At 40.3% G+C, this 21,843-nt stretch overlaps 1 protein-coding gene and 1 pseudogene across 3 annotated transcripts in view; both read left to right on the top strand.

Moving 5' to 3' along the window:
• ZSWIM5 (zinc finger SWIM-type containing 5) overlaps nt 1–21,843 on the top strand; it is a 176,208-nt gene that overhangs the window by 108,654 nt on the left and 45,711 nt on the right. For all 3 annotated transcript variants that reach the window (XM_030823773.1, XM_030823772.1, XM_012511383.2), the window contains exon 2: nt 2,319–2,675. In XM_030823773.1, the coding sequence (XP_030679633.1) occupies nt 2,319–2,675 (357 nt within the window). The remainder of the gene's footprint in view (nt 1–2,318; nt 2,676–21,843) is intronic.
• LOC105740622 lies at nt 17,907–18,375 on the top strand (annotated as a pseudogene).

Raw genomic sequence — 21,843 nt, 5'->3', positions numbered from 1 at the left:
CTGGTCTTGAACTCCTAGCCTCAAGCCATCCTCCCACCTTGGTCTCCGAAAGTGCTGGGATTACAGCACCTGAGCCGTGTTGCCCAGCTTCCTTAGTTCTTAAGTGAAGGCAGTCTTTACCTGTAATTAATCTTTACCTATAATTAATTTGAATGTAACTTTTTGACTTTGCTTTAAACAAATGACAGTAAATATTTTTAAACCTGCAGCTTGTTTTGCTGAGAAAAAGCCTCTCTGGGGTTTAACCAAACCTGTAGGCTATGAAGTTAGTGAATTTATTTTTATCTTTTTCTTGCTCTGGAAATTAATCTGAATGTTTTCAGTAATGTGTACCTTTCTTTGGATTAGACCTAAATGTGCCTTTATGTGATAATTTGGCTAGGTTTTATGAGTGTACGTACTTGTAAATTTGGGTCTTATTTTAATTAACCATAACTGTCTGAAACTTGAATTTTGGAAAGTTTTCTCTGCATTTGTTAATTCTGCCAGGTCACAATGGTGGCTCTGAAACTTATATATGTACCTTTTCTTACTTGACAAATGTTTGTCCAACAGATATAAGACTATTTAAAATAGCTTTCCTGTTCACAGTGTATAGTCCAGTTAAACAGGAAAGTCTCTGAAATTAGTCTCACCTTTGTTCCTGTCTCTACTGTAGCATTTGGCACATCATATTATAATCATTTACTTATATGTGTAGCTGGGACTACAGGCATGTGCCACCATACCGGCTACTTTTTTTTTATTTTGTGTAGAGACAGGGTCTTACTGTGTTGCCCAGGCTGGTCTCCCAACTCCTGGCCTCAAGTAATCCTCTCACCTGAACCTGTTGAGCCATTGGGATTACATATGTGAGCCACTGCACTAAGCATGTCTGTGGGTTTTGATAAGAACTTTGTTGTGGCACCTTTTAGAGGTAATGAAATATAATGAAAAGAAAATTCACATTGAAGTCAATCAGACCTCCTGGTTCCAAATCTCAGGTCTGTCACATTTGCTAGTGCCTTGGGCAAATTACTTAAACTTTCTGAACCTCAGTTTACATACCTTCAAAATAAGGAAAATAGTACTGATTTTATAAGGTTGCTGTGATAAATTATTAAAAGTACCCAAAACAGTTCTGCTGCATAGCAGATGCTTCACAAATACCTTCTTTTTTTTGTTAGCATCCCTAGGCCTAGCAATTCAATACTTAAGGTCTCATTAAACTTTTGTTGAATGACTTAATGATTAGATGAATACATACTCTTTTCAAAGAAGAAGAATCATAGTAAAGAATAGCCAGGCATGGTGGCTCACGCCTGTAATCCCAGCACTTTGGGAGGCTGAGCCAAGCGGATTGCTTGAGCCCTGGAGTTCAAGACCAGCCTGGGCAACATGGTAAAACCCCATCTGCACTAAAAATACAAAAATGAGTCACTGCGCCTGGCTCATTTTTTCATTAGCCTTTCCTTTATTTTCCTGTATTTTTGCACTCGAGGCTCAGAGTGGGAAGATCACTTGAGCCCAGGAGACAGAGGCCGAAGTGAGCCAAGATTGCACCACTGTACTCCAGCCTCGGTGGCAGAGCAAGACCCCAGAGATAAAATAATAATAAAGAATAATTAATATTATAGAATTGATTTGCTATTGATTTTATCTTTTAATTTTGTTAAGTTAAAAATGGATTCTCCCTACATTTCAAAATTATTGTTACTGTGTGCCTAGTGAGTAGAGGTGTAACACTACATAGTTTCATTGCACCTACCTGTGCCTTTCATGTCTTAAATTTCTTGCCTTTTATGTATTCCACGTGGGATTTTATGTTTTAAAGAAGAATTATTTTCCTTAGTCTTCTTTGATCTTCCTTCTGTCCTTCCTCATGGCATTTTGGATTCTCTTTCATTTGTGACATCTACCTTACTCTAGATTATACAGATATTATTTGTAGACTTGTCTATGCCTACCACATAGAGCTGAAAATCTACTACAGGGGTCCTTATTTAGGATTCCTTATTAGTCTTTCTGAGACTATGATGATAGCTATGAACTATCCCCCACTCCCAGAGACACGTATACACGTACAAACTAAAGTTTTCATATCAGTGTGAGTTCAGGAGGTTCACGAACTCCAGGGTAAGGACTCTTTCTATATTGTGTGTTTCTTCAGAGCAGTAACTGAATTTCATTGACCTCTGTGTCTATGGCAAAGCCTATCATGTACATGTGTAGGAGATACCCAGTACATAATTTATGAATTGATGAATTCACATGTAAAATGAGAATCTAAGTTTATTACTCTAGAATCTGTAAACACAGTTTCTTTTGTGTTTCCTTAGGCTTTCATCTGAGTGGCACAGTAACTGAGCTGGCCACTACCTCTGAACCAGCAGTGACTTACAAAGTTGCAATCAGTTTTGATCGATGCAAAATCACCTCAGTGACATGTGGCTGTGGGAACAAGGACATATTCTACTGTGCCCATGTGGTAGCGCTCTCACTCTACAGGATCCGTAAACCAGAACAAGTCAAATTGCGTCTTCCTATCTCCGAAACCCTTTTCCAGATGAATAGGGACCAGCTACAAAAGTTTATTCAATATTTAATCACGGCACACCACACTGAAGTTCTTCCTACTGCACAGAAACTGGCAGATGAGATTCTATCCTCCAACTCAGAAATCAACCAAGTGAACGGTAATTGTACAACTTTTTTATTGAAAAAAAAAAAAAGGTCTTTTTCATCACCACTGTCACCAAACCAACCCTCTTACCTCTACTTTGTTGCTTTATTGCATGTTAAGAGGTTGGGATATTTCTGCAGTTGCAATCACTTAATTTTAATCATTTCATTCTATCCAAACAACTGTGTTTAACTCTAAGTTTCTTAAAGCAGTCCAACTGTGTATCTCAAAAAGGTTTTGGTGAAAAAGAACAGAGAATGATAGTATTATATATTGGTCTAGTTTATGGACTTTGTCGATGCAGTCCCTGTCCCTAGGAGCCTGAAGTGTTCAAACAGTGAAAGAAAGCACAAAATAATTTGCATCATTCAGTGAATTGAGATGGATATGAGAATTCCCTTGATATTTCAGGACCCTACATTAGCATCAGAGTTATCCTAAGGAGCATGTGTTAGCATTGTGCTTACGAACTATATATTGGGGGTGCATTAATGGAGAAAGAGTTTATGTTCACTCATTGATTCAACAAGTATTTATTAAGTACCATGTGCAGGGAATAGTGCAGATTGTTGAGAGTCTAAAACAGACATGGTTCTTAAACTAGCTTATAACCTAGTAGCAACAACAGACAGGTCTGAAACAAATGCTTGTTTTTATAATGAAACCAGATTGTAGAAGCCTAATCGTAGAAAACCGTTGAAAATTTTTAAGAAGGGGCCAGGCATGGTGGCTCACGCCTGTGATCCCAGCACTTTGGGAGGTCAAGGTGGGTGGATCACTTGAGGTCAGGAGTTCAAGACCAGCCTAGCAAACATGGTGAAACCCTGTCTCTACTAAAAATACAAAAATCATCCAGGCATGGTGGTGCATGCCTGTAATCCCAGCTACTTTGGAGGCTGAGGCGGGAGTATTGCTTGAACCTGGGAGGCGGAGGCTGCAGTGAGCTGAGATCATGCCACTGCACTCCAGCCTGGGTTACAGAGCGAGATTCCATCTCAAAAAAAAAAAAAGGAAAAAGAAAAATTTTAAGAAGAAGAGTTAATAAGCCAGTTTTCATTTTGCTTTTTAGATCCCACTGTGTTCCAAGCATCATGCAAAGGACTTTATTTTTTATTTTTATTTTTTATTATACTTTAAGTTCTAGGGTACATGTGCACAACGTGCAGGTTTGTTACATAGGTATACATGTGCCATGTTGGTTTGCTGCACCCATTAACTCATCATTTACATTAGGTATTTCTCCTAATGCTATCCTTCCCCCTGCCCTCCACCCCACGACAGGCCCGGGGTGTGATGTTCCCTACCCTGTGTCCAAGTGTTCTCATTGTTCAATTCCCACGTATGAGTGAGAACATGCAGTGTTTGGTTTTCTGTGTGCAGAGGACTTTATATATGTTAATCCATTTAGGTTTCAAAACTACTTTGTGAGGTATAATAATTTCTGCTTTATAAATAAGGAAGTTATTTATAACCTAGGTTCATTTGATATAAGAATTTTTTGAATTTCTGTAAAGTTTTTTGAGTTTCCCTAAACTACCTTTCTCTTTTGGACGATAACTGATACAGTTTGGATTTGTGTCCCTGCTCAAATGTCATATCCAGTTGTAATCTCCCTTGTTGGAGGAGGGGCCTTGTGGGAGGTGAATGGATCATGGGGGCAGATTTCCCCCTCTCTGTTCTCCTGATAATGAGTGAGTTTTCACAAGATCCAGTTATTGAAAAGTGTGTAAGCACCTGCCCCTTCTCTCTCTTCCTCCTGCTCCAGCCATGCAAGATGTGCCTGCTTCCCCTTTGCCTTCCACCATGATTGTAAGTTTCCTGAGGCCTCCCAAGCCATGCTTCCTGTACAGCCTGCAGAACCATGAGCCAATTAAGCCTCTTTTTTAAAAATAAATTACCCATTCTCAGGTTATTTTTTTATAGCAGTGCAAGAATGTACCAATACAGAAAATTGGTACTGGGAAGTCAGGCATTGCTATAAAGATAACTGAAAATGTGGAAGCAGCTTTGGAACTGGGTAACAGGCAGAGGTTAGAAAAGTGTAGAGGGCTTACAAGAAGACAGGAGGATGAAGGAAAGTTTGGAGCTTCCTAGAGGTTCGTTAAATTGTTGTGACCAAAATGCTGATAGTGATATTGACAATGAAGTCCAGGCTGAGATGGTCTCAGATGAACATGGGTTGCTTTTTGGGAACTGAAGCAAAGATGTTTGAGGCATTGTGCCCCTGCCCTTGGGATCTGTGGAACCTTGAACTTGAGAGTGATAATTTGGGGCATCTGGCAGAAGAAATTTCTGTGCAGCAGTGTTGAAGATGTAGCCTGACTGCTTCTAGCAACCTCAGCTCATATTCGTGAGAAAAAAAAAAAAAAACTAACTTAAAACTAGAACTTATATTTAAAAGAGAAACAGAGTGTAAAAGTTTGGAAAATTTGCAGCCTGGCCATGTGGTAGAAAAGAATTCCCCCTTTCAGGGGAGGAATACAAGCTGGCTGCAGAAATTTGCTTAAGTAAAGCCAACACAATGAGGAAAATGTCTCAAAAGCATTTCAGACACCTTCATGGCAGCCCCTCCCATCACAGGCCCAGAGACCTAGGAGGGAAGAATGGTTTCACAGGCCAGGCCCAGGGCTCCACTACCCTGCTCCTTAGAACACTGCTCCCTGCATCCCAGCCACTCCAGCTCCGGCTGTGGCTAAAAGGGCCCCAGATATGTCTTAGGCCACAGCTCCAGAGAGTGCAAGCCATAAGCCTTGGTGGCTTCCACATGGTGTTAAGCACAGAGGTCAAGAGTTGAGGCTTGGGAGCCTCTGCCTAAATTTCAGAGGACGTATGGAAACGCCTGGATGTCCAGGCAGGAGTCTGCCGCAGGGGCAGAGCCTTCATGGAGAGCCTCTACTAGGGCAGTGTGGAGGGGAAATGTGGGTTGGAGCCCCCACACAGATTCCCCACTGGAGCACTGCCTAGTGGAGCTGAGAAGGGGGCTGCTGTCCTCCAGATCCCAGGATGGTATATCCACCAACAGTGTATACTGTGCACCTGGAAAAGCCACAGGCACTCAACACCCGCCCTTGAAAGCAGCCATGGGAGCTGAGCTCTCAGGGCGTGGAGCTGCTCAAGGCCTTAGGTGCCCACCCATTGCATCACTGTGACGTGGATATGAGACATGGAGCCAAAGGGGATTATTTTGGAGCTGTAAGGTTTAGTGACTGCCCTGCTGGGTTTTGGACTTGCCTGGGGCCTGTAGCCCCTCTCTTTTGGCTGATTTCTCCCTTTGAAATGGTAGGTGTATTTACCCAATGCCTATATTTCCATTGTATCTTGGAAGTAACTAGTTTTTTATTTTACCAGCTCATAAGTGGAAGGGACTTGCCTTGTCTCAGATGAGACTTTGGATGGTGGACTTTTGAGTTAATGCTGAAATGAGTTAAGACTTGGGGGACTGTTGAGAAGGGTGATTGTATTTTGCAATGTGAGAAGGATATGAGATTTAGAAGGGGCCAGGGGCAGAATGATATGGTTTGGATTTGTGTCCCCACCCAAATCTCATATTGAATTTGTAATCCCCACTGTTGGAGAAGGGCCTGATGGGAGGTAATTGGATCATGGGGGTGGATTTACCCGTTGCTGTTCTCATGATGGTGAGTGAGTTCTCATGAGATCTGGTTATTTAAAAGTGTGTAGGCTGGGCACAGAGGCTCACACCTGTAATCCCAGTACTTCAGGAAGCCAAGATGGGTGGATTGCTTGCACACAGGAGTTTGAGACCAGCCCGGGAAACATGGCAAAACTCTGTCTCCACAAAAAATTCAAAAATTAGCTGGGCATTGTGGTGCATCCCTGTAGTCCCAACTACTCAGGAGGCTGAGGTGGGAGGATGGCTTGAGCCCAGGAGGCAGAGATTGCAGTGAACCAAAATTGCACTGCTGCACTCCAGCCTGGTGATAAAGCCAGACTTTGTCTCAAAATAATAAATAAATATAAATAAAAGTGTGTAGCACCTCCCACTTCTCTCTCTTCCTCCTGCACCAGCCATGTAAGACATGTCTGCTTCCCCTTTGTCTTGTAAGTTTCCTGAGGCCTCCCCAGACATGCTTCCTGTACGTCTTGTGGAACCGTAAGCCAATTAAACTTTTCTTTATAAATTACCCAGTTTCAGTTATTTCTTTATAGCAGTGTGAGAACAGACTAATAAAATAACAGCTACTAGTGTGAAAGAGACAATGAGACCAGGTGGGTGGCCTGTATGATAGAGTAGTCTACATGCCAAAGGACCTGTCTTTCCCAATTGTTCAACAGAGCCAATCAACTCTTACAAACAACCTCAGAAAGAACAGTCAGAGCTGGGCATGGTGGCTCATGCCTGTAATCCCAACACTTTGGGAGGTCAAGGCAGGAGGATTGCCAGAGTCCAAGAGATACAAACAGCCTGAACAACATAGTGAGACCTCATCTCTACAAAAAATCAAAAAATTAGCCAGGCATGGTGGTGTGTGCTTGTGGGCCCAGCTACTCAGGAAGCTGAGGCAGGAGAATTGCTTGAGCCCAGGATGTCGAGGCTGCAATGAACAGTGATCATGCTACTGTCCTCAGCATGGACAACAGAGTAAGACTCTGTCTCAAAAAAAAATAAATAAAAGGAATAAAGAACAGTCAGACAGGCTTCCAGGAACTCTTGCTAACTAGCAAAAATGTTATGTTGCTTTATACTCAAAGTTGCAGTGTTTACATAATAACCGAGCTCTCTCTATTTGAGTGATACTGTCAAAAAGTAGCTCTCTATATCTCTTCTTATCCCACACAGAGAGGCTGTTCTACTCTGACCTCCTTTTTGAGACCTGAGTTCTGCCCCCATCCCCCAGGCCTGTAGCACCAGAGAGAAGAATATCTCTGTACCCTGACAGCTGGGCTATGGCCTGCTTTTGTGCCTCATTCCTGCTATCTTTTCCCCCAGAATTATTTCCAAGCTCTCTTGCCTCTTCTTGAACTGGCTGCCTTGGTTCAGGACCTGTATTGGCCTGTCTTTTTCACCACAACTGTCACCAAAACAGCCCTCTTCCCTCATTACTAATGTGCTGAAGAAACCTACATCCCTCATTACTCTTCCCATTCCCATATCTTAATTTTTGTCTGAAATTAGGCTGCAATTGCCACAATCAACTTGAGATGTGATTCTCAGCCTTCCCCAGGAACTACTACTTCTGTATACATGTTTATCCCATACTTATATTAGCTTTCTACGATAGGTTCCATGGTATTCTACAGGCCCTTTCCTGATCTATTTCTATAACCAGTACTGGTATAAGCAATGATATAAAAAGGGAAGATATTATAGAGATAAAATGGACTGGACTGAAAATCCAAGTGTATTGGATGAGTGAGGACTGAATAAGAAGAAGAAATAGAACTGAATTCCAAAATGTCTAGCTAGGATGGCATTGATGGTTTTGATAATGATGTTGCCATTCATTAGAGAACAAAAGAGGAGAAATGAATTTAGGAGGAAGATAGATTTAAGTTTGAGATACTTCTAGGACATTTAAATAAAGATTTCTGATGAAACAGTTGAATATATGGACCTGGAACTGAGGGAGAAAGTCAGAATTTTTGAAATCAAAAATTTTAGATAAAAATGATGTTTGAAATCATATTTCTGTTCCCTGCTAAATCTTTAAACACTTAGAACATTTTCCTTCTCCTTTCTCTTTAACTCCATTCCTCACCAAAACAAACCTAAAACAGCAGGAATAAAATTCGTAAAACTGCTAGCTGCCTGCTTTTAATCTTAAGAACAGATCCAAGTTTTGCTCTGCTCCCCACTTCCCTGAAACCATTTCTTGCATTAGTCCCTATATGTGTTTGTAGCTAGACATTGCCTTGTCTTTTTTGGATTGGTTACTTAGATTGGACTATCCTTCCAGCTGTGCTTCTAGCACTACTCTATGCCCTATTTGTGATTTGCTCTGGTAACTCCATACCCCAAGATTATCTGGGATACAGCATCCTGGCCAAGACTTCAGTTTCTCTTATCCAAAAAGAAAGATTGAGGAAGGAGGCAGAACAAGATGGCAGAATAGAAGCCTACACCAATTGTTCCCTACCTCCTCACATGAGGACACCAATCTAAGAACCATCTACACACAAAAAAAGTACCCACATAAGAACCAAAAACCAGGTGAGCACTCACAATATCTGGTTTTAACTTCATATTGCTAAAAGAGGCACTGAGGAAATAGGAAAAACAGTCTTGAATCACCAGTACCACACCTCCCCAATCGCCCAGCAGTCATAGCATGGTGTGGAAAGCATTTTGGTGCATTGGGAAAACAGAAATTGCAGCATTTCTGAGGCATTAAACTCAGTGCTGCCCTATTATAACAGAAACAAAACCAGACCAAACTCAGCTGACACCTCCCCGTAGAGGGAGCATTTAAACCAGCCCTAGCCAAAGAGGAATTGCCAGTCCCAGCAGTCCAAACTTGAGTTCCAGCAAGCCTCCCCTCTGTGGGCTAAAGTGCTCTGGGGCCTTAAACAAACTTGAAAGGCAGTCTAGGCCGCACAGACTGCGACTCCTAGGCAAGTCCTAATGCTGAACTGGGCCCAGAGACAGTGGACTGTGGGGAGACATGTGACCTACTGAGACACCAGCTGGGGTAGCTGAGGGAGTGATGGCATCACCCTTAACCCCAGGCAGTTCAGCTTTCGGCTCCAAAAGAGACCCCGTCCCTTTGCTTGAGGAGAGGAGAGGGAAGAGTGGGGATGAATTTGTCTTGCATCTTGGATACCAGCTCAGCCACACCAGGATAGGGCACCAGTCAGAGTCATGAAGCCCCCTTTCCAGGCCCTAGCTCCCTGTACTACATTTCTTGACACACCTTGGGCCAGAAAGGAACCTGCTGCCTTTGAAGGGAAGGAGCTAGTCCTGACAGGATTCATTGCCTGCTAACTGAAGAGCCCTGAATAACCAGCAGTGATACTCATGTACTACATTGAGAACCTTGGGTGAGACTCTGAAACTTGATGGCTTAAGGTGAGTCTCAGGACATTCCCAGCTGTGGTGGCTATGGGGCAAGATGCCTTCCACTTGAGAAAAGTGGAAGTAAAAGCAAAGGGGACTTTGTCTTGCACCTTAGGTACCAGCTCAGCCACAGGGTCTAGAGCACCAAGTGGCCTCTTGGGGTTCTTCATTCCAGGACTTGGCTCTTGGATGGCTTTTCTAGACATGCCCTGGGCCACTGGGGAGCGCACTGCCCTGAAGGGTGAGTCCCAAGCCAGGCAGCATTCACCACAAGCTGACTGGAGAGGCCTTGGGCCTTAAATGGTAGTCTGGCAGTACTCCTCGTGGGCCTGTGGTAGTGGTGGCCATGGGAGGCTCCTCTGCCTTTGGAAAGGGGCAGGAAGAGTGGAAGTGTCATGCGCATCCATGTGAAGAGACCACCGAACAGGCTTTGTGTGAGCAACAAGGCTGTTTATTTCACCTGGGTGCAGGCGGGCTGAGTCCGAAAAGATAGTCAGTGAAGGGAGATAGGGATGGGGCTGTTTTACAAGATTTGGGTAGGTAGTGGAAAATTACAATCAAAGGGGGTTGTTCTCTGGCTGGCAGAGGTGGGGGTCACAAGGTGCTCAGTGGGGGAGCTTTTGAGCCAGGATGAGCCAGGAGAAGGAATTTCACAAGGTAATGTCATCATTTAAGGCAGGGACCGGCCATTTTCACTTCTTTTGTGGCAGGATGTCATCAGTTAAGGCAGGAACCAGCCATTTTCACTTCTTTTGTGATTCTTCATTTGCTTCGGGCCATCTGGACCTATATGTGCAGGTCACAGGGAATACGATGGCTTAGCTTGGACTCAGAGGCCTGACAGGAACGACTGTGTCTTGTGGTTTGAGTGCCAGCTCAGCCACAGTACAGTGGAACAGCAGGTGAACATCTAAGGTTTTTTTACTCTAGTCCCTGGCTCCTGGATGGCACCTCTGGACACACCCAGAGTCTGGAGGAACCCACCATCCTGAAGAGAAGGACACAGGCCTGGCTGGCTTTGCTACCTGCTGATTATGGAGCCTCAGGGCCTTGAGTGAACACAGATGGTAGCCAGGGAGTGGTTACAGCAAACCTTGGGTGAGACCTAATTTGGTGCTGGCTTCAGATTTGACCAAGCACAGTCCTAGTGGTGGTGGCCACAAGGGTATTTATGTCACACCACTACCAGCTCCAGTAGCTCAGAACAGAGAAAGACCCCATTAGTTTGGGAGAAACTAGGAAGAGAGCAAGAGTCTCTGCCTGTGGTTGCCCAGGGAATTCTTCCGGATCTTGTTCTAGACCACCAAGGCGGTACCTCTATGGGTCTGCAAGAACCACAGCATTACTGGGGTTAGGGTGACCACTAAAGCAGATACAGCTTAGATCACAATACCCAAGTCCTTTCAAATATCTGGAAAGCCTTCCCAAGAAGGACAGGTACATACAAGCCCAGGCTGAGAAGACTACAACAAATACCTAATTCTTCAATGCCCAGACACTGACGAACATCTACAAGCATCAATGCCATCCAGGAAAACATGACCTCATCAAATGAACTAAAGGTACCAGGAACCAATCCTGGAGAAACACAGATGTGTGACCTTTCGGAAAGAATTCAAAATAGCTGTTTTGAGGGAACTCAAAGAAATTCAAGATAACACAAAGAAGGAGTTTAGAATTCTATCAGATAAATTTAACAAAGAGATTGAAATAATCCAAAAGAAGCAAAAATTCTGGAGCTGAAAAATGCAATTGGCATACAGAAGAATGCATCCGAGTCTTTTAATAGCAGAATTGATCAAGCAGAAGAAGGAATTAGTGAACTTGAAGACAGGCTATTTGAAAATTCACAGTCAGAGGAGATGAAAAAAAGAATAAAATGAGTGATACATACCTACAAGATCTAGAATATAGCTTCAAGGGGCAAATCTAAGAGTTATTGGGCTTAAAGAGGATGTAGAGAAAGAGATTGGGGGTAGAGAGTTTATTCAAAGGGATTATATCAGAGAATTTCCCAAACCTAGAGGAAGATATATCAATATCCAAGTACAAGTAGGTTATAGAACACCAAGCATATTTAACCCAAAGAAGACTACTTCAAGACATTTAATAATCAAACTCCCAAAGGTCAAGGATAAAGAAAGGTTCCTAAAAGCAGCAAGAGAAAATTAAAAAGTAACATACAATGGAGTCTGGCAGCAGACTTTTCAGTGGAAACTTTACGGGCCAGGAGAGAGTGGCATGACATGTTTAAAGTGAAGGAAACAAACTTTTATCCTAAAATAGTATGTTTGGCAAAAATACCCTTCAAACATGAAGGAGAAATAAAGACTTTCCCAGACAAACAAAAACTGAGGGATTTCATCAACACCAGACTGGCCTACAAGAAATGCTGAAAGTGAGTACTTCTGTCAGTACAAAAAGGATGTTAATGAACAATAAGAAATCATATGAAGGTACAGAACTCACTGGTGATAGTAAGTAGACAGAAGAACACAGAATATTATAACACTGTAACTGTGATGTGTAAACTACTCTTAAGTAGAAAGACTAAACTATGAACCAATCACAAATAATAACTACAACTTTCAAGACATAGCATAATAAGATAAAAGTAGAAACAACAAAAAGTTAAAAAGCAGGGGCATGAAATTGTAGAGTTTTTATTAGGTTTCTTTTGGCTTGTTTGTTTGCTTATTTAAACAGTGTAAGTTGTTATCAGTTTAAAATAATGGGTTATAAGATAGTATTTGCAAGCCTCATGGTAACTTCAAGCCAAAAAAAAAAAAAATTACAACAGATACACAAAAAGTTAAAAGTAAGAAACTAAATCATATCACCAGAGAAAGTCACCTTCACTAAAGGAAAACAGGAAGGAAAGAAGGAAGAGAAGACCACAGAACAACCAGAAAACAAATAACAAAATGGCAGGACTAAGTCCTTGCTTATCAATAACAACACTGAATGTAAATAGACTAAGCTCTCCAATAAAAAGACATAAAGTGGCTGGATGGATTAAAAAAAATTAGACCCAGTGATCTGTTACCTACAAGAAACACACTTCACTTATAAAGACAAACATAGACTGAAAATTAAGGGATTGAAAAAGGTATTTCATATCAATGGAAACAAAAAGGAGTAGGAGTAGCTATACTTTTATCAAACAAAATAGATTTCAAGACAAAACCTAAAAGAAGAGACAAAGAAGGTCATGATATAATGAGGATATAACAATTGTAAATATATATACACCCAACACTGGAGCACCCAAATATATAGAGCAAATACTATTACAGCTAAATAGAGAGATAGACCTCAGTATAGTAATAGCTGGAGACTTCAACACCCCACTATTAGCATTGGACACATCTTCCAGACAGAAAATCAACGAACACTGGATTTAATCTGCACTGTAGGCCAAATGCAACTAATAGATATTTACAGAACATTTCAGCCAGCAGCTGCAGAATACACATTCTTTTCCTAAGCACATGGATTATTCTCAAAGATAGACCACATATTAGGTTACAAAACAAGTCTTAAAACAGTCAAAAAAAATTGAAATAAGCATCTTCTCTGACCACAATGGAATAAAACTAGAAATCAATAACAAAAGGAATTTTGGAAACTATACGAATACATGGAAATTAAACAATAGGCTCCTGGATGACCAGTGGGTCAATAAAGAAATTGAGAGGAAATTGAAAATTTTCATAAAACCAATGATAATGGAAACACAACATACTAAAACCTATGGGATACAGCAAAAGCAGTATTAAGAGGGAAATGTATAGCTATAAGTGCCTACATCAAAAAGGTGAAAAACTTCAAATAAACAATCTAATGATGCATCTTAAAGAACTAGAAAAGCAAGAGCAAACCAAACCCAAAATTAATATTAATAGAAGAAAAGAAATAATAAAGATCAGAGCAGAAATAAATTGAAATGAAAACAATACAAAAAAAATCAATAAAACAAAAGGTTGGTTTTTTGAAAAGTTAAACAAAATTGACAAACCTTTAGCCAGACTAAGAAAAAAAGAGAGATGACCCAAATAAATAAAATCAGAGATGAAAAAGGAGACATTACAGCTGATACCACAGAAATTCAAAGGATCATTAGTGACTACTGTGAACAACTATATGCCAATAAATCAGAAAATCTAAAAGCAATGGACAAATTTCAAGACACATACAACCTGTCAAGACTGGACCATGAAGAAACCCAAAACTTGAACAGACCAATAACAAGTAACAAGATCAAAGCCATAATAAAAAAAAGTCACCCAGTAATGAAAAGCCTGAGACCCAGCTGAATTCTACCAAACATTTAAAGAAGGATTAATACCAATCTTACTCAAACTATTCTGAAAATAGAGGAGGAAGAAATACTTCCAAACTCATTCTACAAGGCAAGTATTACCCTGATACCAAAACCAGACAAAGACATATCAAAAAAATAAAACTACAGGCCAATATCTCTGATGAATATTGATGCAAAAAATCCTCAACAAAATACTAGCAAACTGAATTCAACAATACATTAAAAAGGTCATTCATCATGACCAAGTGGGATTTATCCCTGGGATGCAAGGATGGTTCAGTATATGGAAATCAATCAATATGATGCATCATATCAGCAGAATAAAGGATAAAAACCATATGATCATTTCAAGTGATGCTGAAAAAGCACTTGATAAAATCCAACATCTCTTCATGATAAAAATGCTTTAAAAATGGGTATAGAAGACACATACCTCAACATAATAAAAGACATATATGGCAGACCCACAGCTAATATCATATTGAATGGGGAAAAACTGAAAATCTTTCCTCTAAGATCTGGAACGTGACAAGGATGCCCCATGTTACCACTGTTATTCAACATAATGCTGGAGGTCCTAGCTAGAGCAAGCAAACCAGAGAGAAATAAGGGGCATTTAAATTGGAAAGGAGGAAGTCAAATTATCCTCGTTTGCAGATGATATGATCTTATATTTGGAAAAACCTAAAGACTCCACCAAAAAACTATTAGAATTGATGAACAAATTCAGTAAAATTGCAGGATACGAAATCAACATACAAAAATCAGCAGGCCGGGCGCGGTGGCTCACGTCTGTAATCCCATCACTTTGGGAGGCCGAGGCAGGTGGATCACCTAAGGTCAGGAGTTTGAGACAAGCCTGGCCAACATGGTGAAACTCTACCTCTACTAAAAATACAAAAATTACCCAGGCGTGATGGTGGGCACCTGTAATCCCAGCTACTTGGGAAGCTGAGGCAGGAGAATCGCTTGAACCCAGGAGGCAGAGGTTGCAGTGAGCTGAGATCGTGCCACTGCAACTCCAGCCGGGGCGACAACAGTGAGACTCCACCAAAAAAAAAAAAAAAAAAAAAAAAATCAGTAGCAATTGTATATGCGAACAGTGAACAATCTAAAAAATACATTTAAAAAGTAATCCCATTTACAGTGGCCACAAATAAAATTAAATACCTAGGAGTTAACCAAAGAAGTGAAAGATCTCTATAATGAAAACTATAAAACACTGATGAAAGAAATTGAAGAAGACACCAAAAAATGGAAAGATATTCCACATTCATGGATTGGAAAAAATCAATATTGTTAAAATATTCATACTACTCAATCTACAGATTCAATGTAATCCCTATCAAAATACCAATGACATTCTTCACAGAAATAGAAAAAATAATTCTAAAATTGTTTTTTGTTATGTGAAACCACAAAAGACCTGGAATGACCAAAGCTATCCTAAGCAAAAAGAACAAAAAAATGGAATAATCATATTACTTGACTTCACATTATACTACAGAGCTATAGTAACTAAAATAGCATGATACTGTCATAAAATAGACACACAGACCAATGGAACAGAATAGAAAACCCAGAAACAAATCCACACACCTACACTGAACTCATTTGTTACAAAGGTGCCAGGAACATACACTGGGGAAAAGACAGTTTTTTCAATAAATGGATGCTGGGAAACTGGATATCCATACGCAGAAGAAATGAAACTAGACCCCTATCTCTAGCCATATACAAAAATCAGATAAAAATGGATTAAAGACTTAAATCTAAGACGTGAAACTATGAAACTACTACAAGAAAACATTGGGGAAACTCTCTAGGACACTGGATTGGGCAAAGATTTCTTGAGTAATAACCCACAAGAACAGGCAGCCAAAGCAAAAATGGACAAATGGGATCACATCAAGTTAAAAAGCTTCTGTACAGAAAGGAAATAATCAACAAAGTGAAGAGACAACCCATAGAATGGGAGAAAATATTAGCAAACTACCCATCTGACAAGGAATTAATAACCAGAATATATAAGGAGCTTAATTCAATAGGAAAAAAATCTAATAATCTGATTTTAAAATGGGCAATAGATCTGAACAGACATTTCTCAAAAGAAGACATACAAATGGTAAATGAGTATATGAAAAGGTACTCAATATCATTTGTCATCAGAGAAATGCAAATCAAAACCACAATGACATACCATCTCACCTCAGTAAAAATGGCTTATATCCAAAAGACGGCAATTTCAAGTGCTGGTGAGGATGTGGAGAAAAGGGAACCCTCGTACACTGTTGGTGGCAAAGTAAATTAGTACAACCACTATGGAGAACAGTTTGAAAGTTCCTCAAAAAACTAAACAGAGCTACCATATGATTCAGCAATCCTACTGCTGGGTATATACCCCAAAGAAAGGAAATCAGTATATCAGAGAGAGGTCTGTACTGGCATGTTTGTTTGTTGCAGCACTGTTCACAATAGCCAAGATTTGGAACCATTCTTAAGTGTCCATCAGCAGACGAATGGATAAAAAAAAAGTGGTACTTATACATAGTGGAGTACTATTCAGCAATAAAAAAGAATAAGATCAGCTGGGTGCAGTGGCTCACACCTGTAGCCCTAGCATTTTGGGAGGTCGAAGCAGGCAGATTTCTTGAGCTCAGGAGTTCAAGACCAGCCTGGGCAACATGGAAAAACTCCATCTCTACAAAAATTACAAAAAAGTAGCCAGGTGTTGGTGGCATGCACCTGTAGTTTCAACTACTGGGGAGGCCGAGGCAGGAGAATTGCTTGAGCCTAGGAGGTTAAGGCTGCAGTGAGCCATGATCATGCCACTGCACTCCAGCCTGGGTGACAGAGTGAGACCCTATCTCAAAAAAAAAAAAAAAAGATGAGATTCTGTCATTTGCAACAACATGGATGGAACTGGAGGTTATTATCCTAGGTGAAATAAACCAGGCACAGAAAGACAAATATCATCACATGTTCTCACTTATTTGTGAGATCTAAAAATCAGAACAATTGAGCTCATGGGGGTAGAGAGAGTAGAAGGATGGTTATGAGAGGCTGGGAAGGGTAGTGGGGGCATGTCAGGGAGGTTGGGATGGTTAATGTGTACAAAACATAGTTAGAATGAAAAAGACCTAGTATTTGATAGCACAACAGGATGATTATAGTCAATAAATAATTTAATTGTACATTTTTAAATCACTGAAAGTATAATTGGATTGTTTGTAACACAAAGAATAAATACTTGAGGTAATGGGTACCCCATTTTCCATGTTGTGATTACTATGCATTGCATGTCTATATCAAAACATCTCATGTACCCCATAAATATATACACCTACTATCTACCCACAAAAATTAAAATTAAAAAAGAAAGATTGAATACCAAGAGAAAAGTAAGATAACTTGAGAAGTCAGGTCAGGCACCATGTTTTGCTAATTTCTGAGTGTCCCTCACCAAGCACAATACCTGTAAAATAATCAGTGTTCTATAAGTGTTTGTTGATTGAAAACATCCTTGAATAAACAGGTGATGAAAGAGGAGCCAATGTAGGAATTAACAAAGTAATGGGAAAAAACTAGCAAGTTATTATCAAAGAAAATGTAGCATTGAGTTTCAAAAAGTGAATGGTCAACAGTGTGGAATATTGTGGAAGATAGAACTAACAAACATGGAAAGACAATTTGGGGGAAATACAAACTATGCAGAAAGAATAAAACTTTGAAAAATTATTAGTATCAGAAATAAAAAGATATTGCAACCTATGAAATAACAACTAGATACTACAAAAACAAATGCAAAGAACAGAAAAAAGATCATGAATATTACAAATTTGATGGCAGAAAATTTTAAAACTCAATAGAACTGTTGGAACATAAAATTCCTACAGAGAACAGCCCTTGCTGCCACCATCATGGAGACTTTGTACCGTGTCCCGTTCTTTGTGCTCGAATGTCCTAACCTGAAGCTGAAGAAGCCACCCTGGATGCCCATGCCGTTGGCCATGACTGTGTATGCTCTGGTGGTGGTGTCTTACTTCCTCATCACCAGAGGAATAATGTATGATGTTATTGTTGAACCTCCAAGTGTTGGTTCTGTGACTGATGAACATGGGCATCAGAGGCCAGTAGCTTTCTTGGCCTACAGAGTAAATGGACAGTATATTATGGAAGGACTTGCATCCAGCTTCCTGTTTACAGTGGGAGGTTTAGGTTTCATAATCCTGGACCGATCGAATGCACCAAATATCCCAAAACTCAATAGACTTCTTCTATTCATTGGATTTGTGTGTGTCTTATTGAGGTTTTTCATGGCTACTCAAGTATTCATTCATGAGAATGAAACTGCCAGGCTATCGGATGGGTTAGAGTGCATTTGAGAAGAAATCAGTGGATACTGGATTTGCTTCTATCAAAGAAGTTTTAAAGGCTGTACCAGTCCTCTAATATGAAATGTGGAGAAGAATGAAGAGCAGCAGTAAAAGAAATATGTAGTGAAAAAACAGGAAGCATATTGAAGCTTGGCCTAGAATTTATTCTTGGTATTAAAGAGACAAGTTTATCATAGTATTTTTTTTTCCTGCTGATCTGTTGCTATGCCAGCGATGTTGAGTGGCATTTTCTTCTTAGTTTTTCATTTCTTAAGGAAAATATACTCCGTATCTACAACTATAAATCAAATAAAGTGATTATTTTTTGCAACCCCCTTAAAAAAATTCCTATGGAGTAGAGCAAAAAGAGAGATGAAAAAGAGGAGAAAAAAATGTATCAAAAATTAAAACGAGTCCTCAAATTCCAGTGTTTAACTAATAGGGGTTAATAGGGGTTTCAGAAATAGAAAACAGAGGTAAGGAATTCACCAATGAAATAATTGAACAAAATTTTCTAGAATAAAACATGAATTTCTTTTCTTTTTTTTTTTTTGAGACGGAGTCTCACTCTGTTGCCCAGGTTGGAGTGCAGTGGCGCAATCTTGGCTCACTGCAAGCTCTGCCTCCTGGGTTCACACCATTTTCCTGCCTCAGCCTCCCCAGTAGCTGGGACTCCAGGCGCCCACCACCACGCCTGGCTAATTTTTTGTATTTTTAGTAGAGACGGGGTTTCACTGTGTTAGCCAGGATGGTCTGGATCTCCTGACCTTGTGATCCACCCACCTCGGCCTCCCAAAGTGTTGGGATTACAGGCATGAGCCACTGTGCCCGGCCCAAAAACGTGAATTTCTAAAGTGAAAAGATTCAGTCTGGGTGGGATGGCTCACGCCAGTAATTCCAGCACTCTGGGAGGTCAAAACAAAGCAGGAGGATCGCATGAGCCCAGGAGTTCAAGACCAGCCTGGGCAACAAAGTAAGACCCCCATCTCTACAAAAAAAAAAAATCAAATTAGCTGGGTATGGTGGTGTGTGCCTGTAGTCCCAGCTGCTCAGGAGGCCGAGGCAAGGCCAGAGGATTGCTTGAGCCCAGGAGTTTGAGGCTGCAGTGAGCTACAATGGCACCACCGCCCTCCAGCCTGGGAGACAAAGATCTTGTCTCAGAAAAAAAAAAAAAAAAAGACAACAGCAACAAAACAGTGAGAGGATTCCACTAAATGCCAAGAAAGGGAAAAGAATAATCTTTTCAATAAGAGATGCTGGATCAACCGGAAATCAAGTTTCCAGTTGAAACTTGATTTCTACCTGATACCATTCAGAAAAATCAGTTGTGGATGGATTGCAGATATAAATGTGAAAAGTAGAAGAGTAAAACCTAAAAGAAGAGAACACCTTCATGTCCTTGAGGTAGAGAAAATTTTCTTTAGTAGGAAAAGGCCAACAAATTGGAATACATTAATTTTTTTTTTTTTTTGAGACGGAGTTTCGCCCTTATTGCCCAGGCTGGAGTGCAATGGCATGATTTCAGCTCACCGTACATTAAAATTTTTAAATTACGATTTATCAGCCAGGCACCGTGGCTCACACCTGTAATCCCAGCACTTTGGGAGGCTGGGGCAGGCAGATCACCTGAGGTCAGGAGTTCAAGACCAGTCTGGCCAACATGGTGAAATCCCATCTCTACTAAAAATACAAAAATTAGCCAGGCATGGTAATGTGCACCACCTGTAATCCCAGCCACTTGGGAGGCTGAGGCAGGAGAATGGCTTGAACCCTGGAGGCAGAGGTTGCAGTGAGCTGAGATCACACCACTGCACTCCAGCCTGGGCAACAGAGTGAGATTCCATCTCAAAAAAAAAAAAAAAATGAAAGAATAATTGGTTCCTTAGACTTAATAACCCCCTCAGGACAGGTCTCATTATATAAGCCTCAATGCTTACATTGAGGCCGAACCCACACAATGGTTTGTTTCATAATTATTTATAAAAGACATCCTTTCTATCTTATCTTCACTTGTCCCCATTTCTCTTATTAGTTTTAGTCCTTAGGAAAAAATTCAGACTATAATGTTAAAGTATCATTTACATTGACTAGGTCTACTTTACTGTTGCTAAAGATAAGTGGTTTCATACTCATCTCTTTCTGTGAAAAGACTAAAATGTTCTAACCAGTGAACATATAAGGGCATTTTAATTTAATTTGATTTTTAAACTAAAGAAAGGATTTTTTAAAAAGATGCTGCCTGGGAGTTAGTGAGAGATAGCTGAAGAAGCCAGTTTGTGAACTCCACACCTAGTTTATCTAGTTAAATGATTTGTGCCCTTGTTTATTCCTTAATGCTATCCTCTACTGTGACCTTTGAATATTGACATTTCTTATAGATTAATCTTACATTTTCTCCTCTTCTTATTTTATATGATCTCTGTAGGCAATCTCAGTTACATCCTTGTCTTCAAATATTATCTACATTCCATGACTCACAAATGTATTTCTTTCTTTCTTTTTTTTTTTTTTTTTTTTTTTTTGAGGCAGGGTCTTACTCTGTCACCTAGGCTGGAATGCAGTGGCACAATCACAGCTCACTGCAGCCTCAGTCTCCCTGGGCTCAGGTGATCCTCCCACCTCAGCCTCCCAAGTAGCTGGGACTACAGGCTCATGCCACCATGCTTGGCTAATTTTTGTATTTTTTTATAGAGGCAGGGTCTCACTGTGTTGCCCAGGCTGGTCTTGAACTCTTGGGCTCAAGCAACACACCCACCTTGGCCTCCCAAAGTGCTAGGATTACAGGCATGAGCCACTGTGCCCGACCTCACACATGTATTTCTTCAGCCCATATCTTTTGAGCGTTAGACTCTATATCCAACTATTTAATGTCATAAAGGCATCCCAAGATCAACATACCCAAATGTGATTTTATGATCTTCTTCCCCAATTTATTTATCCTTCTGTATTCACCATATAGCACCACCATCTAGCCATGGAATCATGATGAAAACCTTGTAGTTACTCCTAACACCTTTGCCTTTTGTGTATTCCACATGCAGTACCTTGCAAGATCAGTTAACTTTACCTCTGAAATATATTTCATAATTTTCTACTTCTCCCTATTAAATCAAACCACTATAATCTCTGATGTAAATTGCTACAGTAGCCATCTAACTGATCTTTCAATTTCCACTATTAATCCCGTTTATTCCATTCTTCACACCACCATCCTTCAGTGGCCTGCTATTACTGTTAGGATCGAGTCCAAATTTCTGTGGCATACAAAACTTTGCATGATCCGGCTTTTGCCTGCATTTTCACATGATACTCCCTCTCCTTGAAAGAATATCCTCCTTTCCCATACTATTTCTATCCTCCCTCCCTTATTATAGTTGTATTTAATTACCAAAGTAATTTATGACATAATGTCTTTTTTGAACAAAAAATACACAGTATTTCTTCCACTCTCTGCCAGGTTAACTCC

Source organism: Nomascus leucogenys, chromosome 12, assembly GCF_006542625.1.
Source record: "Nomascus leucogenys isolate Asia chromosome 12, Asia_NLE_v1, whole genome shotgun sequence".
Lineage (NCBI taxonomy): Eukaryota > Metazoa > Chordata > Mammalia > Primates > Hylobatidae > Nomascus > Nomascus leucogenys.
This window is presented reverse-complemented; position numbering and strand designations above follow the sequence as displayed.